Source organism: Culex pipiens, chromosome 1 (genome assembly GCF_016801865.2).
Source record: "Culex pipiens pallens isolate TS chromosome 1, TS_CPP_V2, whole genome shotgun sequence".
In the NCBI taxonomy this organism is placed as follows: domain Eukaryota; kingdom Metazoa; phylum Arthropoda; class Insecta; order Diptera; family Culicidae; genus Culex; species Culex pipiens.
Genome location: NC_068937.1, coordinates 61475342 through 61490344, shown reverse-complemented (window position 1 = coordinate 61490344; position 15003 = coordinate 61475342). Strand labels below are relative to the sequence as shown.

Below are 15003 nucleotides of genomic sequence, written 5' to 3'. Positions count from 1 at the left end.
GCCCGGGCAGGTTAGGCAGTATGACGCAGTCTTCTTCCGGCTTAAAATCTTGTTTCTCAGTGGCATCTTCTTCACCACTTTGTTCCACTCACTCGGTTCTCGTCGACCAACCTGACCAGCAAAGCCTCCGCACTCCAACTTAAACCGCAATTTGCGCCCAATACTAACGTTCAACCGCCTTCACTAGTCTCGTCTTTTCACCCGGCTTCCAAGCACCATTTCACATTTTTGATCGCCAACTGAACGTCAACAAGCCTTTTTCCATCTGTCACTGTCAAACAAAACGCACCCTCCAGAATGCACAGGGCAGTTCCATCAAAGTGCACAGTGCGCATTTCGACTGAAGTTCCCCGTTTCGAGCAGTGGTGGCGCTGTCGGCAGTGTCCCTTGACGTTTACAAGGGGGAATCGGCAAGTGGCAATTCTACCTATCTCTATTCTATGCTAGCAAACACCATTTCCTTGAACGCAGTAACGGAACAGACGACTGACCTACACTCAGTCGCATTGAACAAAAAACCAGTTAAAAATATCTTTTTGGAAATAAATTATTCCAAAATGCAAACAATTGCTTTATCTTATTCAATAATTACATTGTAAGTTAGTTAAATAATAATCAAAATTTAAAAAAAATACAGGTAAGTTCAATGAATACAACAATATTACAATTTCATGATGCACACAATTTCTCAAATTCTTTTGACTGTTTCGTTTGTTTAAGTGACAGATTGAGAACATCATCCCCTCGGTTGTTGTATCTTTCAGCTTATATGAAATCTAAACTTATTTCGTTTGAACAACTGAGCGTAAGGTTGCGAAAAGTAAAAAATTTACCAAAAAGAATTATAATACGCTCCTTGCCTTCTTCCAACAAATATTTGGACTGTTGATAAGTGATCCTGACGGGGCGGCTTCATTTTTCTTTGCGATTTTCCAAGGAAGAAGTTCGCTCTGTCTTTCGCAACACCAGCATCGATTTTTCGGACGATTTGCTTGCTGCAGTCGGAGGATTCGTATGTCGGACCCAACGAACCTAGCCAGCACCCATCACCATGCTGTGAAATATCATCCCGCATGGCTTCACGCTGTGTTTTATTATAATATTCTGCTTTTTGCCAATCCAACGATTTATTCCTTTTGTACTCAGCCCCGCATCGGCACTTTCGTTGGCACAAGGAGCTTTTCCGTAATATGTTCGTGCTTCTATTTCTTTACACATTTTTATAGAAATGAGTTCATCCCTTTTGATCTCGGTATTATCATAAAAAAGGAAAAAAAAAAACGAAAGTGTTCCTTCATCCGGCAAACACAACAGCAGCTTTTCTACGCTCTTGAACACTTTTCTCGCCTTCGTCTTGGGTCGTGATGGTTCGGGTCAAATGCAAAAGAAAATATGAGCAAGTACGGATAGTCGAAGCAGTGCACAATCAAATTTACGATGCCTTCGGTTGTGGACATCCTTTACAAAACCGTTACTTGGGTCAACATTGCATAGTGTGAAACTCGAATTTTTTTTAATGTTGCTCTTCAAACTTAGTTTAATACGGCAAAAATAAATTCTTCTCTTTTCACGACGAGAACGAACGCCCTTGAAGAGTTTAGTGTTTAGTGTTAAGGTCAACATTCCGTAGGTCGTCTTCCTAATGGCTTATGTATATTGTACAATCACTCAACTTAGAAAGTTGAAAAGGAATCTAATCTACTACAATGGAGAAGTATTGTTATATTTCAAAATCTACGCTAAGTTGACGTTTCCATAGCAAAGGTAAACAACTGCATAGCAACGTAGGGAATGGCTTCTAATTCCTAACATTGGCATGTTTCATAGCTGTCCCATATGCAAAAACAGCAAGCTGAGAAAAACGCAAAGCTAGTTTGTCCCACGCATAAGGCTACGTGTTTGGGTTTCGCGAAAAAAAAAACTGGATTTCCTCCATATTTCTAGAACAAAGTACTATACATATTGTTGGTTTTACAGAAAGTGCACACGATTTTGAACCAAAATGCACTCAAAAGTGATGAAAGTGCATATGGGACATTTATGCGAATATGGGCAGTTAAGAAGTTTTCAACTGAAATCTAGTGATAAATAGTTTAGTAGGAAGTGAGCAAGCAAGATTGTACCAATATTTGTGCAAAATAAGTTGTTTTAATAGTGAAAATCATCAAATTGGACAAATTTAGGACCGAATCCTTTACCTGACAAACATATCAGAAAAGGTCCAGCTTATGATAGTACACTATCTGAGCAAGCAATCGATTCCAGAAAGGAAACGATCACCAATTGTGTAGATCCGAGCTGAGAATTGAACTCCCGTTCTACCGTTTACGAGGTGGAAGCGTTAGGTACTACTCTGTTTTCAAATCAAATCTACAACTCCAATACAGTCATCCCACATATTCGGAACGGTTTCCAGATCGGCCAATGTTCAAAAAATCATAGCAAATCGATAATTGAACTTAATGATTCGCTTTTACCTTCATTTGAAAGCTTTTCTTGCGTTCTTTCGAATGCTGTATCGAACATCTGCAAATTTTAACTTTTATATGAAGTTTTTGAAGAATTACTTTGACCCTTGAAATCCACAAATTCGGAACACTTTTTTCTTACGAATGTAAACAAACTTTGGATTTCTCCAGGAGTACATATTTGTAACAAAATAATGACTTCACACACTGCAACCAGTGAAACTCAAGCTAAGTGATGTTTTATCCATGGTTTGATAACTTTTTTTTGTGAAAATATCAGTTAAATTCAGGTGTTCCACAATTGTGGGAGGCACAATAACATCCCACAATTATGAAACAGGCCATTTGGTGGCAGTGTTTTGCTGCTCTGGACAAAATAGTCTTGGAATGATGTTTTTTGTTCAAAAAGTCCTACTTTTACTAGTGAAATAGCAAGATAATGTCCAAATGAAGGTTCTAAAAATAGTAAGGTCGACTGAAAAGCTACTTTCGGCATTCTATTGACAAATTATCATAAAAGTGTTCCGAATATGTGGGATGACTGTACCTCAAACTAGTGTAAAATTTACTGAGGATTCCGAAAATATCAAATTTGAGACCAAAAAGTTAAACCATAGGCTTATATTTCGAGAAATTCCCTGACTTTTGACATGGACATGTAGCATGGATGTTGAATGTTGTTGCAAAAAGTTATTGCGGTTTAAAAATATCTATTTTTAACAGTTATAAGCTACGAGAAAAAGTCAAAGCTATCCAGGATCTTTATGACACATTTTGAAGTCCTCCAAAAGAGCTTTCAAGGCAACAAGAGAATTGGATTTCATGATAGCAGTTTGAAGATTTTTACTGTTTTTGAAACATTGATTTTCAATATCCATTAACCCCCTTTTCCTCTGTCACAGAGGGCTCACAAACAAACGCTGAAACGCTAATCCAAATTGATGCACCTCGATACGACCTGTGACAAACTCTTAAAAAAACTCGCTCTTAATTATGGAATGACCTCACGACTCTTAAAAAAGGCCGGAACTGTAATTTACTTCCATCACCGAATCCAGCTACATAAACACCGTGGCCTTCCCCCCCCCCCTCACCCACTCCCTAATTTAACTTATTGTATGTAACGTAGTTTTTCACTAGGCACTCCTCTTCAAAAGGCCACGTGGTTTATGGATGAGCCCACACTACAACCGAGAAAAATAGTTTGCGAAAAACAATAAAAATTGTAGCATTTTTGCTGCGTTCGAAGCCGTTCCCAACACGTGGTGGGTTTACAGGGCTTTTATCGGCGCAGTAAAGTGTGTGTTGTGTAAAGTGGCATCCCGTTCGTCGATGAAGCGAAAAGCAAACGAAACCCTTCTTCCAGCAAAGCTTTTTTCCCCCTCTGGCGTAACATGAGAAGACGACGATGCTGCTGCAGGATAAAAGGTTTGTGATAAACAACAAATAACTGCACAGCAATCGACGCTTCTTGGCAGCAGTTGCGTCAAGAGTGTCCTATAAAAAAATGGGACAACGTGGTACAAAATATTGAAAGCTTTTTTTTAGAATATTTATGATAAATTTCTGGAGAATAGGAATAATATTGATGTTGTTCCTTGCCAACACTGGGCACGATCCAAAGAAGTTAAAGATTGTAACCCTCTAAGGAAAAATTGTCACATGATAATGGGTGTGTGTGTGTATTTGTGTTTGTAGAAAGAAAAACATCAACGTCGTTTTCCCAACGAAGGGACAAACATCCCCCACCCATGTTGTCGACGGTGGCGGAGGTGTTCGAAATCGGCAATATCTGGACGCTCCGTATACGCTCGATTACAATCTCCAGCAAGTATCGATTACATGCCCTGGCAAAGAAAAGAGGGAAATTGTGATACTTGGGTACAATGTCATGCACCTGGTCCGGTCAGAAATATTTTTCCCCTTTTCTTCTTCCTCACGCTGACCATTTTTATGGTACTTTTTACGGTTGATCTTTATCACCAGCTTGGTACTAAACACCGAATTCAGTGCGTCGTATAAACGGTCATTGACACTTTTTTATTTCTATTGTTTTATTGTGAAAGCATCCGAAAATGTGCGAAGCACAGTGGATTGAAATGTTTTCAAGGTGGTTTTTAGCTCGATTGAATTTATTTTCGTTGCTTTAAAGTGAATTAATTCCAATTCAACCCTCAGAATAAGTACTTTTTAAAAATTTAAAATATTCATCGCTAACGGCGCCCTTTTCATCGCCGGTATCAACTTATTCACGATTCTGCACACGTTATCTGAACATTTCGTCTAAATCAAATTTGCAGCAAGACGGTTTCGCTCAGCGAGCACGATTTTCCGGTTGACATGGAAGGATCTTCTTTGCCACCCCTTCCCCCTACCCCCCTCTTGAAGAGGGATTATCAGACAGACTTTTCCATCATCAAACATTTAACTCGACACTCGACAGCTCTATCGTCATTAGTGGATGTGTGGGTGTGTGTATCTGTTCCGGGAAAGAAAGCTTATACGAACGTAGTAATTTTTATCTATTCTACATCACCAGACTGGCAGAGTGTCGAATGGCGGAATCAGTGCTCCATGTGGTGGCCACCAAAACATACACACACACACGTTCCGTTTTCTCGAGCAGCTTTTGCTTGATGAACTGTGTAGTTAGTGGCGGGACCGGTATAGGAGAACTCTCTCGTAATTGAAATTCCATTTTATATATCTCCTATGAATATTTTGCAGTGGGGTGGAATTCGCCCCACCTGGCTTGGAAGTACAATCACGTGAGGTGGGTTCCATGTTAAAGCTGATTAGTTTCAAATCAGATTAGAAGAGGGGTCGAGTTGTTTGGATACTTTAATTTAAAGCAAACCGATTACTCCTGATTCAAGGCGGTTTTAAATTTTGTTTATAATCTTAAAAAATATCGAGTTCAAAACTTCAAAATAAATCAATAGACACCAAACCAAACGAATAATTCACAAACTCCTTCCCGATTCCTTCTTCATTTTCAGAATCTGGACCAACGATAGTTGTAAGGCCCGAGGAGGCACTAATCGTACTTTTCGTACTCATACTATGGGTTTGCGCAATTGGACTGTTCTTTCACCGGTGGGGCAAGATTCGAATGCTCGAACCGTACCAACCAAAATTCATCCAACAGCATCGTGGTTCCTGCCCGCTGGTGGACTTGGATCTGGACCTTCCAACCGTGCCACAGGTAAAGGTGTAATCATTTATACAGTTTATTATAGAACTTTTAATTTGACTTTGAAAAAGGCGTGTTCAAAATTAAACACTCGAGAAATCTCTGCATAGAATATGCAAAGCTATACTCGTCGTTAATTAAAATGCACTCTCCTTCATCTGCAGAGATCATCCCTTTCAAAAATGTCCCTCGGTCTGCCACCAACGATGACGTCTGTTTGTGCGGGAGGTGAGTGCCAAATAATGCCCTTGTCACGACTGCTGTGCTGTAGCATTTCATTACCATTTACATTTCGTCCGCATTGTGTGTATGCTTCTCTCTCTCTCTCTCTCTCCTCCCACCCACAACTTCACAGGATATCCCGGATACATGCGACCGCGCCAAAATTCGGTGTTTGTGGGACCCCACGTGGTTTCGCCTCCGCAACCACCGAGGAAGACACGGTCGGCTGTCGACATCCACTCGATGATACTGAGCGAAGGTGATTCGGAAGCGGTTTAGTTCCAACTACCATCCATCCATCCATCAGCAAATCTCTAGCCTCTCAACCAGCCAACAACAACATCACCATCGTCGTCGTCGTCAGGGGCCAACATTCCCGGGCCAGTTTGAAAGGGCAGTGTTGGTGCATCCTACAAAACAACTCAATATTTTTATATCATGATATACATATATTTACATTTAGCTTTTCCTTTTTATACAAGAGTGATGTTTGAACCAGAGCAACAACAAAAAAAAAATAATAGAAGAAATATGGAAACAGTAGTCGTAAATACGGTTCACCCTTGTTGAGTATGGCCAAATGGTAGATCATTTTCTCGTGTATTTGAAGTGTTGTTTATACTCGTAACGTTTTATGACCAAACTAGACGTTGATTCACAAACAAAAACAAAAAAACTAGACCGATGCATGCGTTGAAGCGTGTGCATCTGTAAACGGGTTTTACTTGTAAAAGCGCTTTCGAAATTCCATTTATGATGAATTTTGAGCAGAATAATTCTAAAAATAGCACATTAATAACCGACAAGAATCAAAAACACACATACGTACAATATCGGTTGGGAAAGTGGTACGGCACGGGATTGGCAGCAGACAATGCCCCTGCACGAAATTAATCCATTCTCTGATCGAGCGGTGCACCAAACAACATAGATCGAGATTAAAATATCCAATCCACTTCCTGGCGAGTATAAATGATGGCAGAAAGATTCTGCACTGACATGTTTAGAGTGGTTTTCAATTTTAAAACAAATTTATAAAGGCGCGAAATGACGCAGGACCAACGAAGACACGAAGATAATATGATTTTTTTGGGTTTAGATAAAATTGAAACACGAAAAATATGTTTAATTTTAAAACCACTAACTGAATATTGAATCACCGTGCGTCTCCATGAAACGGGTTCAAAACAAGTTTGATTTGCAGGCAATTAGAAAAGCTCCTATAAATTATATTTCGTCAATTATCGGTACTGCATCGTGAACATGGCTAAATCGTGGAGCTGACAAATCTTAACTTTTGGCCTCACTCGAGAAATCTCCCAGTTTATTTCTTTATCAGATCTTCAGAAAATGTTATGACAGAAAGCCAAGTTAAACAATGCAAAGCTCAATTATTTAAGTAGATATCGAGTTAATGATGTAAACGTAGCTATTCAGTTTGGAATACAGTTATGTAAATGTCTAGAGCAAATAGATATTCTAAGGTGTTACTCTTTAACCTCTTCAAACAAGCATACAAAAATATGGAATAGAACGTGATTGTTGACAAAGACTAGAGGATTGAGCATGAAATAAAAGTTTTATGAAACAATATTCTATAAAACGTGTTTAATTTTTCTTCCAATAATCTCATTTTAGCAGTTGTTCAAACTTCAACCCTCTCTCGTGAGTCAGCATCACCAGCCACAAATACTAACGATAATTTCCAAAATCTTGAATATTGAAGAACGCCCACAATCATCCCACTAATGGCAACAAAGACAGAATAGGTGTAGGGGGGTGCAGAATTAGATCTGAAAATTACTAAACCATGCATTTATTGTGGAATGTTCCCTTGAATTTTGTGGACTTGGTCGAGGAAAGAAAATTTACCATTGTTTTTGATGCAAAATAAAATAACCCATTCGAGTCGAATCGCATAAATTTTAGTTTGCTTTTCATTCCAATGAAAATAACGATCAAAACCGCAAAATAAAACTCTAAAAAACTTAATGTCCTGAGTTCAAACACCCACATCCCCCAACTTGAATTTATCCTCATTTATGTTGGCCACTTTCACAGAAAAAAAAAACAAAGCAAAACATGCCACAATTAATCAAAATTAACTAAACAGTACCCTGCAAAAACAGAGAGTTCCATCGCCGTCTGAGGGCTGCTATCATGTGGCGTCCATCGGCCTAGTCATGCAGTATCAGCGAAACCCAGCTGCCAGCACCATTATCAGACAGCGTCATGCTCTCCCAGCAGGGTGAGACTAATTAATTGACAGGACTAGAGGGTATGAACGACTGGCTTTAATGAAGCACTATCGATAAATTTATATTTGTCCACTTGGCGGCGTCATATCGTCCTTCTAGCTAACCCAACGTGTGCACTAACTGTGTGATAATATTTCTTTGTTGTTTTGACGAGTAAACGTTTTTGGAAGCATGCTTTCCAAAGTTAAAATTTTTGAAGCACTTTGGCCATGTTCATTTTCAACATCACTGGCGCGTAGGCCAGATTCTTGGGCAGGTTTTGGTTTATTTAACATTGAAGTTTTGAGCATTCTGCAATCTTGCGTTCTCCATAGAGCTCGGTACAGGGCTTCAAAGCTTGGCATTCAAGGGTTTGGGCTCAGTACGTCCACCGGAACATTAATGTAATTTAAATCAGCCACTAACAAATTTCCAATTCGCGTTATAAACATTTGCGGTTGGGTTAACAAAGTATTAATCTCTTCCTGACATTGATTGGTAAAAAAAAAAACAAATCATCCGGCGCAGAAGTTTTGTCCCCATCTGCACAACATTTTCACAACAATGGAAAACTCTGGAAAATTGCAGTGGAAACCTTTTGTTAAGCCAAGGGCCGCATAAAGAAAAGAGAGGGGGCTAAAATCTCATCTTTTAAAGTTCAGGACCCACAACTGTAAAAAAGGACGTTCGCTTCTACGGACTGGGAAAAAGTTTGCTGCTGCTTACTCAAGCAAAGTGAAAGCTATTGAAAGCTCTCTTGGCAAACACTCATAAAATATCGCGCGCAAATTGTGGCGTTGGAAAGAGAAGGCTATAAAGATTTGAATACATTTCAAGCTGCTATGCACTCCTCAACGAATTCCGGTTATTCGCATAACATGGTCGATAAAGCACATAAGAAGGAAACTTTCCCCTATGAAATCAGTGATGGCATTCTAAGATCGTTCATGTTTTCACAGAGCATTTTCAACCAAACATTATGCCATTCAAGTCAATTACAAAGTAATAATAAAGTAGGCAGTAATGAAAAACTCATTCACCTCTCCCTTTTATGGTGATTTACGTCATGATCCCTATAATGCCGTCAAATATTACACTTTATCCTGCAAGCATGTAAGAGCAATGTCTACGCAGGATATATTCGCCACTTTTTCTTCATCCTTCTGATGCAGCACGCTGATAAGAGCGAACCATTGCGCACATTTGTCTGCCAACCATGCACACACAATAAGAGATAAATAAACCCCGACGTCAAAAAAAAAAGCTCCACCGAGATAAGGATTCGCATTTCTCACGCAACCGCCACCATCATTTTTGCACACAGTCTACCACCATGTTTTACACAACAGGCAAAAAAGGGAAAGATTTAGGGTGCAGATTCGAGTCTCACTTTCATGGCCATCATCCGCTGAACAACGATAAATTTTAAGCACAATTTAACATCAACCGGAAGATAAGAGATGCTTTGAAGAATGTTCTCTTTAAGGAACAATTTGCAATTTGCGAACCATTTCCATTATCATGATCTTAATCCGTGATTCACTGGTTCTGATTAGCTAAGTTGTGTTACAGAAATTGGATTGGGATCGAATGCCCAATGTTCATTTTATGTAGAACGACAAAAGACACCCCAGACACTAGAAATTTCTTTTTTTTTTGTGAAGCCATTTTGCGGAGGATCAATTAAGCAAGCTGTCAGAGATTTCTTTTTTTTTAATGTAGGTCGTTGAAAATATTTTTTAAGTTTTGTCGCAAAAAAAATATTTTTTTCAAAAAACTTTAAAATTCAAATGCAAACAGAAGTGTAATCAACCGAAAACATTCTGAAATGTGGTTCTAAATCATTCTGCATTGATAATCATTAGCATTAGCATGTTTGAGCCTGTTTAAACAAATTTTGAGTTTTTATAAAAATCCGATGTACAGATGACAAAGTTTCCTTAAGGCTCTGAAAGGCATCATTCCCATATCGGCCATTTGGCGGCCATGTTTGTTTTAGAAAACATTCAAGTCTTGATTCAAAATGTATCCATAAAAAAATGGCTTTCTTTGTGTTGTTTGAGAAGGAATTTACATAAAGTGATTATTTTTTTCATTTCAATTTACCATTTTTTGACCCTGAATTCAGATCCATCATCGACAGTCATTGCCCCAAAATTTAAATAAACCATCTACGACCTGAAGATGTCACCAAAAAAACAGAATTAAGTTATAATTATAATAATCGAGTTTATGAGAAATAGCACCGTAAAAATCACATTAGTCCAACCTCACCCCCCTAGTGGCACCAGCCTCTGATCATGCAAAAAAGCGAGAATGCATAAAAAAGCGAAATTTCTCAAAAATGGTTTGAATCGCACTTATTCAAATGCAAAGAGACGTTCACTCAGAACCCCTGATTAGCTGAGTTTGAATAAGCGAAATTAATATAAATAAAGCACGCTTAATTCATGCTTTAATTTTTTTTTTTGCATGGTTTGGGGATGACCCCTAATTAAATTAGAAGATTATGCCATCGCTGTTTACTTGGAGCGAATTTTATTCAATATTCAAGCACAATCCTCATGTTAAACTCATGATTCTGTTGCCTATCGAAAGGCGATTTCGTGAGAATCCGATTAAGCTTTGGTCAATCAGATTGGTTCAATGATCAAATTGCTGCGGAAAAGTAATGCTTTACGCCACTGTGGGCGAAACCGAACCCAAAATCGTATATTTAAATGCGGCTATAGAAATGCATAAAATAGTGTCTCTTATTAAAAAAAATCCGGAGAATCGATTGGTGATGGTCCTATTCACCGCACGAAATGGCAAAATAACATTTTTTTGAATCGCACTGTATTTAGAAAGAAGTCTTACTACAGCCATCCAAAATGTACTAAACTTGTGTAAAAATGTCCCAGAAATCAGTAAAAGTAATCACTTGCACCGCAAAAATCATCTAGGGTCAATTTAACCCTAATCTCGCCATTAAAAGGAAGTTTTTGCAATTCCGTCGTGAAACTACTTACTTTTCCTGTCATTCTTGAACGACGAAATAGCCTACTTTTCTGTACCAAAAATAACAGAATCGAATAGCAACACTTTTCAAAATAAATGCTGAAAAGTTCTACTTTTCAGCACTCAAATGGGGCTGAAAAGTTGAACTTTTCAGCACTTGTTTCGAAAAGTAACACTTTTCAACATTTTTTTTTTGATTTAAAAGATTTATTGACAAAGTACATGAAAATTTGACATAAAATTTCACTCAGTGTGTGTTTTTTGGAATTGCAAAAAATGTTGTATGGAACTCGTTGCAAAACTTGATTTTTTCAGCACTCTTCGTATTTATCCAACTCGGTGAACCTCGTTGGATAAATGTACGACTCGTGCTGAAAAAATCCTCTTTTTGCAACTTGTTGCATAAACTACTACCGTCAGTGAGGGTGACATTGGGTCTGGGGGGTGAGATTGGGTCAAAGTGATTTTTGACGGATTTTACCATTTCTCAGGTTCTTCTCAATGAAACTGAATTCAGTTAAAAGGGTTGTGTAGGGGACATCTTAAGATGACTTCGCTGAAAATATCTCGTTCCTAGAACAAATCCTGTTATTTTGGCAGCTGTCTAAAGTTGGGGTACGTTTTTGGCCAAAAATCATTTTTCTAATATTTTTGTTAGAATTGCTCGAAAACTACCCAAATGTTTGAAAATCTCTACTTCAAACATTGTAGCGTGTCAATACGATTCCCTCGAACAAGAAACACTGTTGGATGACTTGATTTTACCATATCGTTGTATTTGAGCATCATTTTAGTTTCATTTGACCCAATGTCACCCCTTCTATGGGGTGAGATTGGGTCAATTTTCAAACTATTGGCATTTAAGGTAGTTTTCATCAAAATCCACCATATTTTGAGAAAATGTTAGTAAACTATCTAAGAACAATTCTACGTTGTAAGATTTTCGATGTTATTTAAATTGTTTTTGTTATTAAGAAATTACGAGAGGTGTATCGTTTTTTGACCCATAGTCACCCCCACTGACGGTATTTTAAATGTGAGGTCAGTTGTTTAAAACCTGGAAAGTGTTTTTATGGGAAAGATCAGACAATTTTACATAAGAATAACTATTTGCAACAATTTCTACGCCTAGCTAACAGCTCTTGGCATTAGAGAAAAAAATATCGAGAAAAAAAACTATTATGTTTTTAGGAACAGCAGACCGCAGATTTTGCATGTGGATCATGGACAGTCGTTATCTTAATCACTAGCGTGCAATGGAATGAGTTAGATAGGGCTGATTTTTGTTAAATTAGCTCGGTTTTAGTCAGGGAATATTCATCAATCAAGCAAAATCAAACCGCCCATATTATTGCTTCACTTTCCTTGATGAGCTGGGTAAGCTAGCTTTCTGGACACATTTTTTTGAAAAATTACAAAATGAATTGAAAGAAGCTAAGATAATGTTGTCATTGTCCATCCAGATTGGAATCTAGATTTTGATGAATCTAGTTTCGTTTTCAAGTATGAAAGTTTCTTTCTATCATAAAATAATTTTAAAAAATAATTGATTTGGCACTGATTTTATTCTATTCTTGTTACAAATAAGGCACTTAACAGATGCTATTACATGTATTGATCATAAAATTGAAGTCTTTTTGGATTTAAAAATTAAGTATATCATTACGACACTTGAGCCCACAGTAACTGAGCTTTTCAAATGAAGCTTTGAACAATTCTAGAGTTTTATTTTAAAGGTCCTATAAACTATTGTCTTTCATATGTTTGGAATTGTTTAATTTTGTCTATTTGAAAAGCTCGATGTGCATAGTTTAGGCTTCATTATTGATAAAATCCTATGCTGGTTTCACGCTTCCTAAACAGACTATTATAAAAATTATAAGAAATGTCTACTTGTTTAAATATAACTCTCCTCGTTTTTCACTATCACAGCTGCAAAGAGTTTCGGACGCCGGCCACAAATACTGTTTAGCTTCGTTTTACTGCTGCTCTCTGGTATATACCACACTCGTTTGAATCTCCGGAATGTCAACAGTGTAGAAACACCCCTTCTCACTTCTGCATTGCTCCTATCTTCATCCATAACACCTCATGCACTTTTTTTTCTTAGACTGCGAACAATGATTGACGAAAGGCTCGTATATGCTCTAATAGCTCTAACTACTAAACTACAAACTTTTCTGCCATTGAAAGAAAAGCCGAGCCCAGCACTAGTGGCTATCGTGATCGTGGTCGTGGTCATGATCATGATCGTCTCCTCCGCCGACAACTGCGTGACTGTGACTGTGTCCATGTCCAGCTGAAATTGAAAGAAATAAAAGATTAATTATAGATCAATAAGTAACCATGCGTCTCCACCAAACACATTCAATGGAGGTGCCTGATTGGAATCTCGAAATAAAATCACTTTTACAAATTGTTTTCAGTACAACAATACTGTCTTGACACACTAACGATAAAAGCTGCAAAGTCAATTATGGCTTGAAATTAATCTCATTTGTATCTCAAATTAAATGCATAAATTTAGACAATTTTATGAGTCTTCACGACAGCTTGCCAGAACATTATTAGAATTGACCACCCTCTATCACGGTGTCGTTCCTTTCCGAAACTAGAAAAACATTAAAATGTTAATAAATGACCCCAATCCCTAGAACCAAACACCAAATTGCTGGCTGGTATCACCTCACCTGGCGCCGGTTTTTAAATTAAATGGTTAAATTAAACACAGACAAGGAACGGACGCTAAACCAGGGGTGACCAAAGTGTGGCCCGCGGGCCCATTTTGAATAATCATGTAATATGGCCAATTGATACCCTGTCAAGTGATTTTATACTTTTTCAATATTATGTTTTATTTTGAACTTTTTAAGCAAATCTTTTTTTTATTTTTTGTTGATAAAAAACTAATGATTTTTCAATTTTTTGATCCCCATTTTAGAACACAATTTCACTACAGATTGTCAAGGGAAACAGATTGGTCGATGCAAAATAAATCGGCACTGGCAAAGTATGTTTTGCGCTTGCAACACTGCCAGTTTTGCTGGGCGTAAAGAGCGGTTTGTGTTCAGCGCGTTTGGATCTGGCAAACATTGGCCAATCTGTTTCCCTTGACAATCTGTAAATTTCACAAGTTTCAATATAAGTAAAACTAGTAAATATCCGAGGTAGCAAGTTTTGTAAAAAGCTTTTTTACAACCCTCCCCTCCCCCATTATTAGAAATTTACTCGAAAAATCATGTGCAAAAATATGTGTTCATAAAACTTCAAAATATCAAGAACTTAAGTGCAACCGGCTGAAAGCAATTAAAAATACATTCCTCTGCGTTTAGAATCATTTACTCAAAAATAATTAGGATTTTAGTGATTTTTTTATGAATAAATGTTTTTTTGCTAAAATGATTTTTTTACGAATATATTTACATTTTTTGAAAATAATGATTGCAAATCAACTTTACGGCTTAACACATTTTCTAGCATTTTTTTCATTGAAATGTTAAAATTCTGGCTATCAACGATTTTTTAATGGTCACACTTAGACCGTTACAAATATTTTTCAAAGTTTATGACCCCCCCTCCAAAACTGGTCCAAAAAATCAGGGGGCCAAAAAAATATTTTTTTCAGAAAAATTTAAAATAAAAGTAAAATCAACTGAAAACAATCTACAACGCCTTTTTCTGCTTGATTATCATATTTGGCATGTTAGAATATAGAATAGAACATAGGCCACACCCTTTTCCTACTGCAATCCAAGTCGAGCTTATCATTCCCATTGGCCAATCAGAATTAGTTGATTTAAACTAATGTAAATTTCCAATACTAGTGTAAATTTTCAAAACAAATGAAAATTTCCAATGAATCTAATGTAAATTTTCAACGAAC

At 37.4% G+C, this 15003-nt stretch overlaps 2 protein-coding genes across 2 annotated transcripts in view; one reads left to right on the top strand and one right to left on the bottom strand.

Moving 5' to 3' along the window:
- LOC120419882 (uncharacterized) overlaps nt 1-7476 on the top strand; it is a 43050-nt gene extending 35574 nt beyond the window's left edge. Inside the window, exons 4-6 of the mRNA XM_039582746.2 lie at nt 5468-5679; nt 5826-5889; nt 6017-7476. Coding sequence (XP_039438680.1) covers nt 5468-5679; nt 5826-5889; nt 6017-6162 — 422 coding nt within the window. The 3' untranslated portion in view covers nt 6163-7476. The remainder of the gene's footprint in view (nt 1-5467; nt 5680-5825; nt 5890-6016) is intronic.
- Nucleotides 7477-12666: 5190 nt separating this feature from the next.
- The window catches only part of LOC120419875 (zinc transporter ZIP1), a 41695-nt gene continuing 39358 nt past the window's right edge, over nt 12667-15003 (bottom strand). The window contains exon 2 of the mRNA XM_039582736.2: nt 12667-13419. Coding sequence (XP_039438670.1) covers nt 13331-13419 — 89 coding nt within the window. The 3' untranslated portion in view covers nt 12667-13330. The remainder of the gene's footprint in view (nt 13420-15003) is intronic.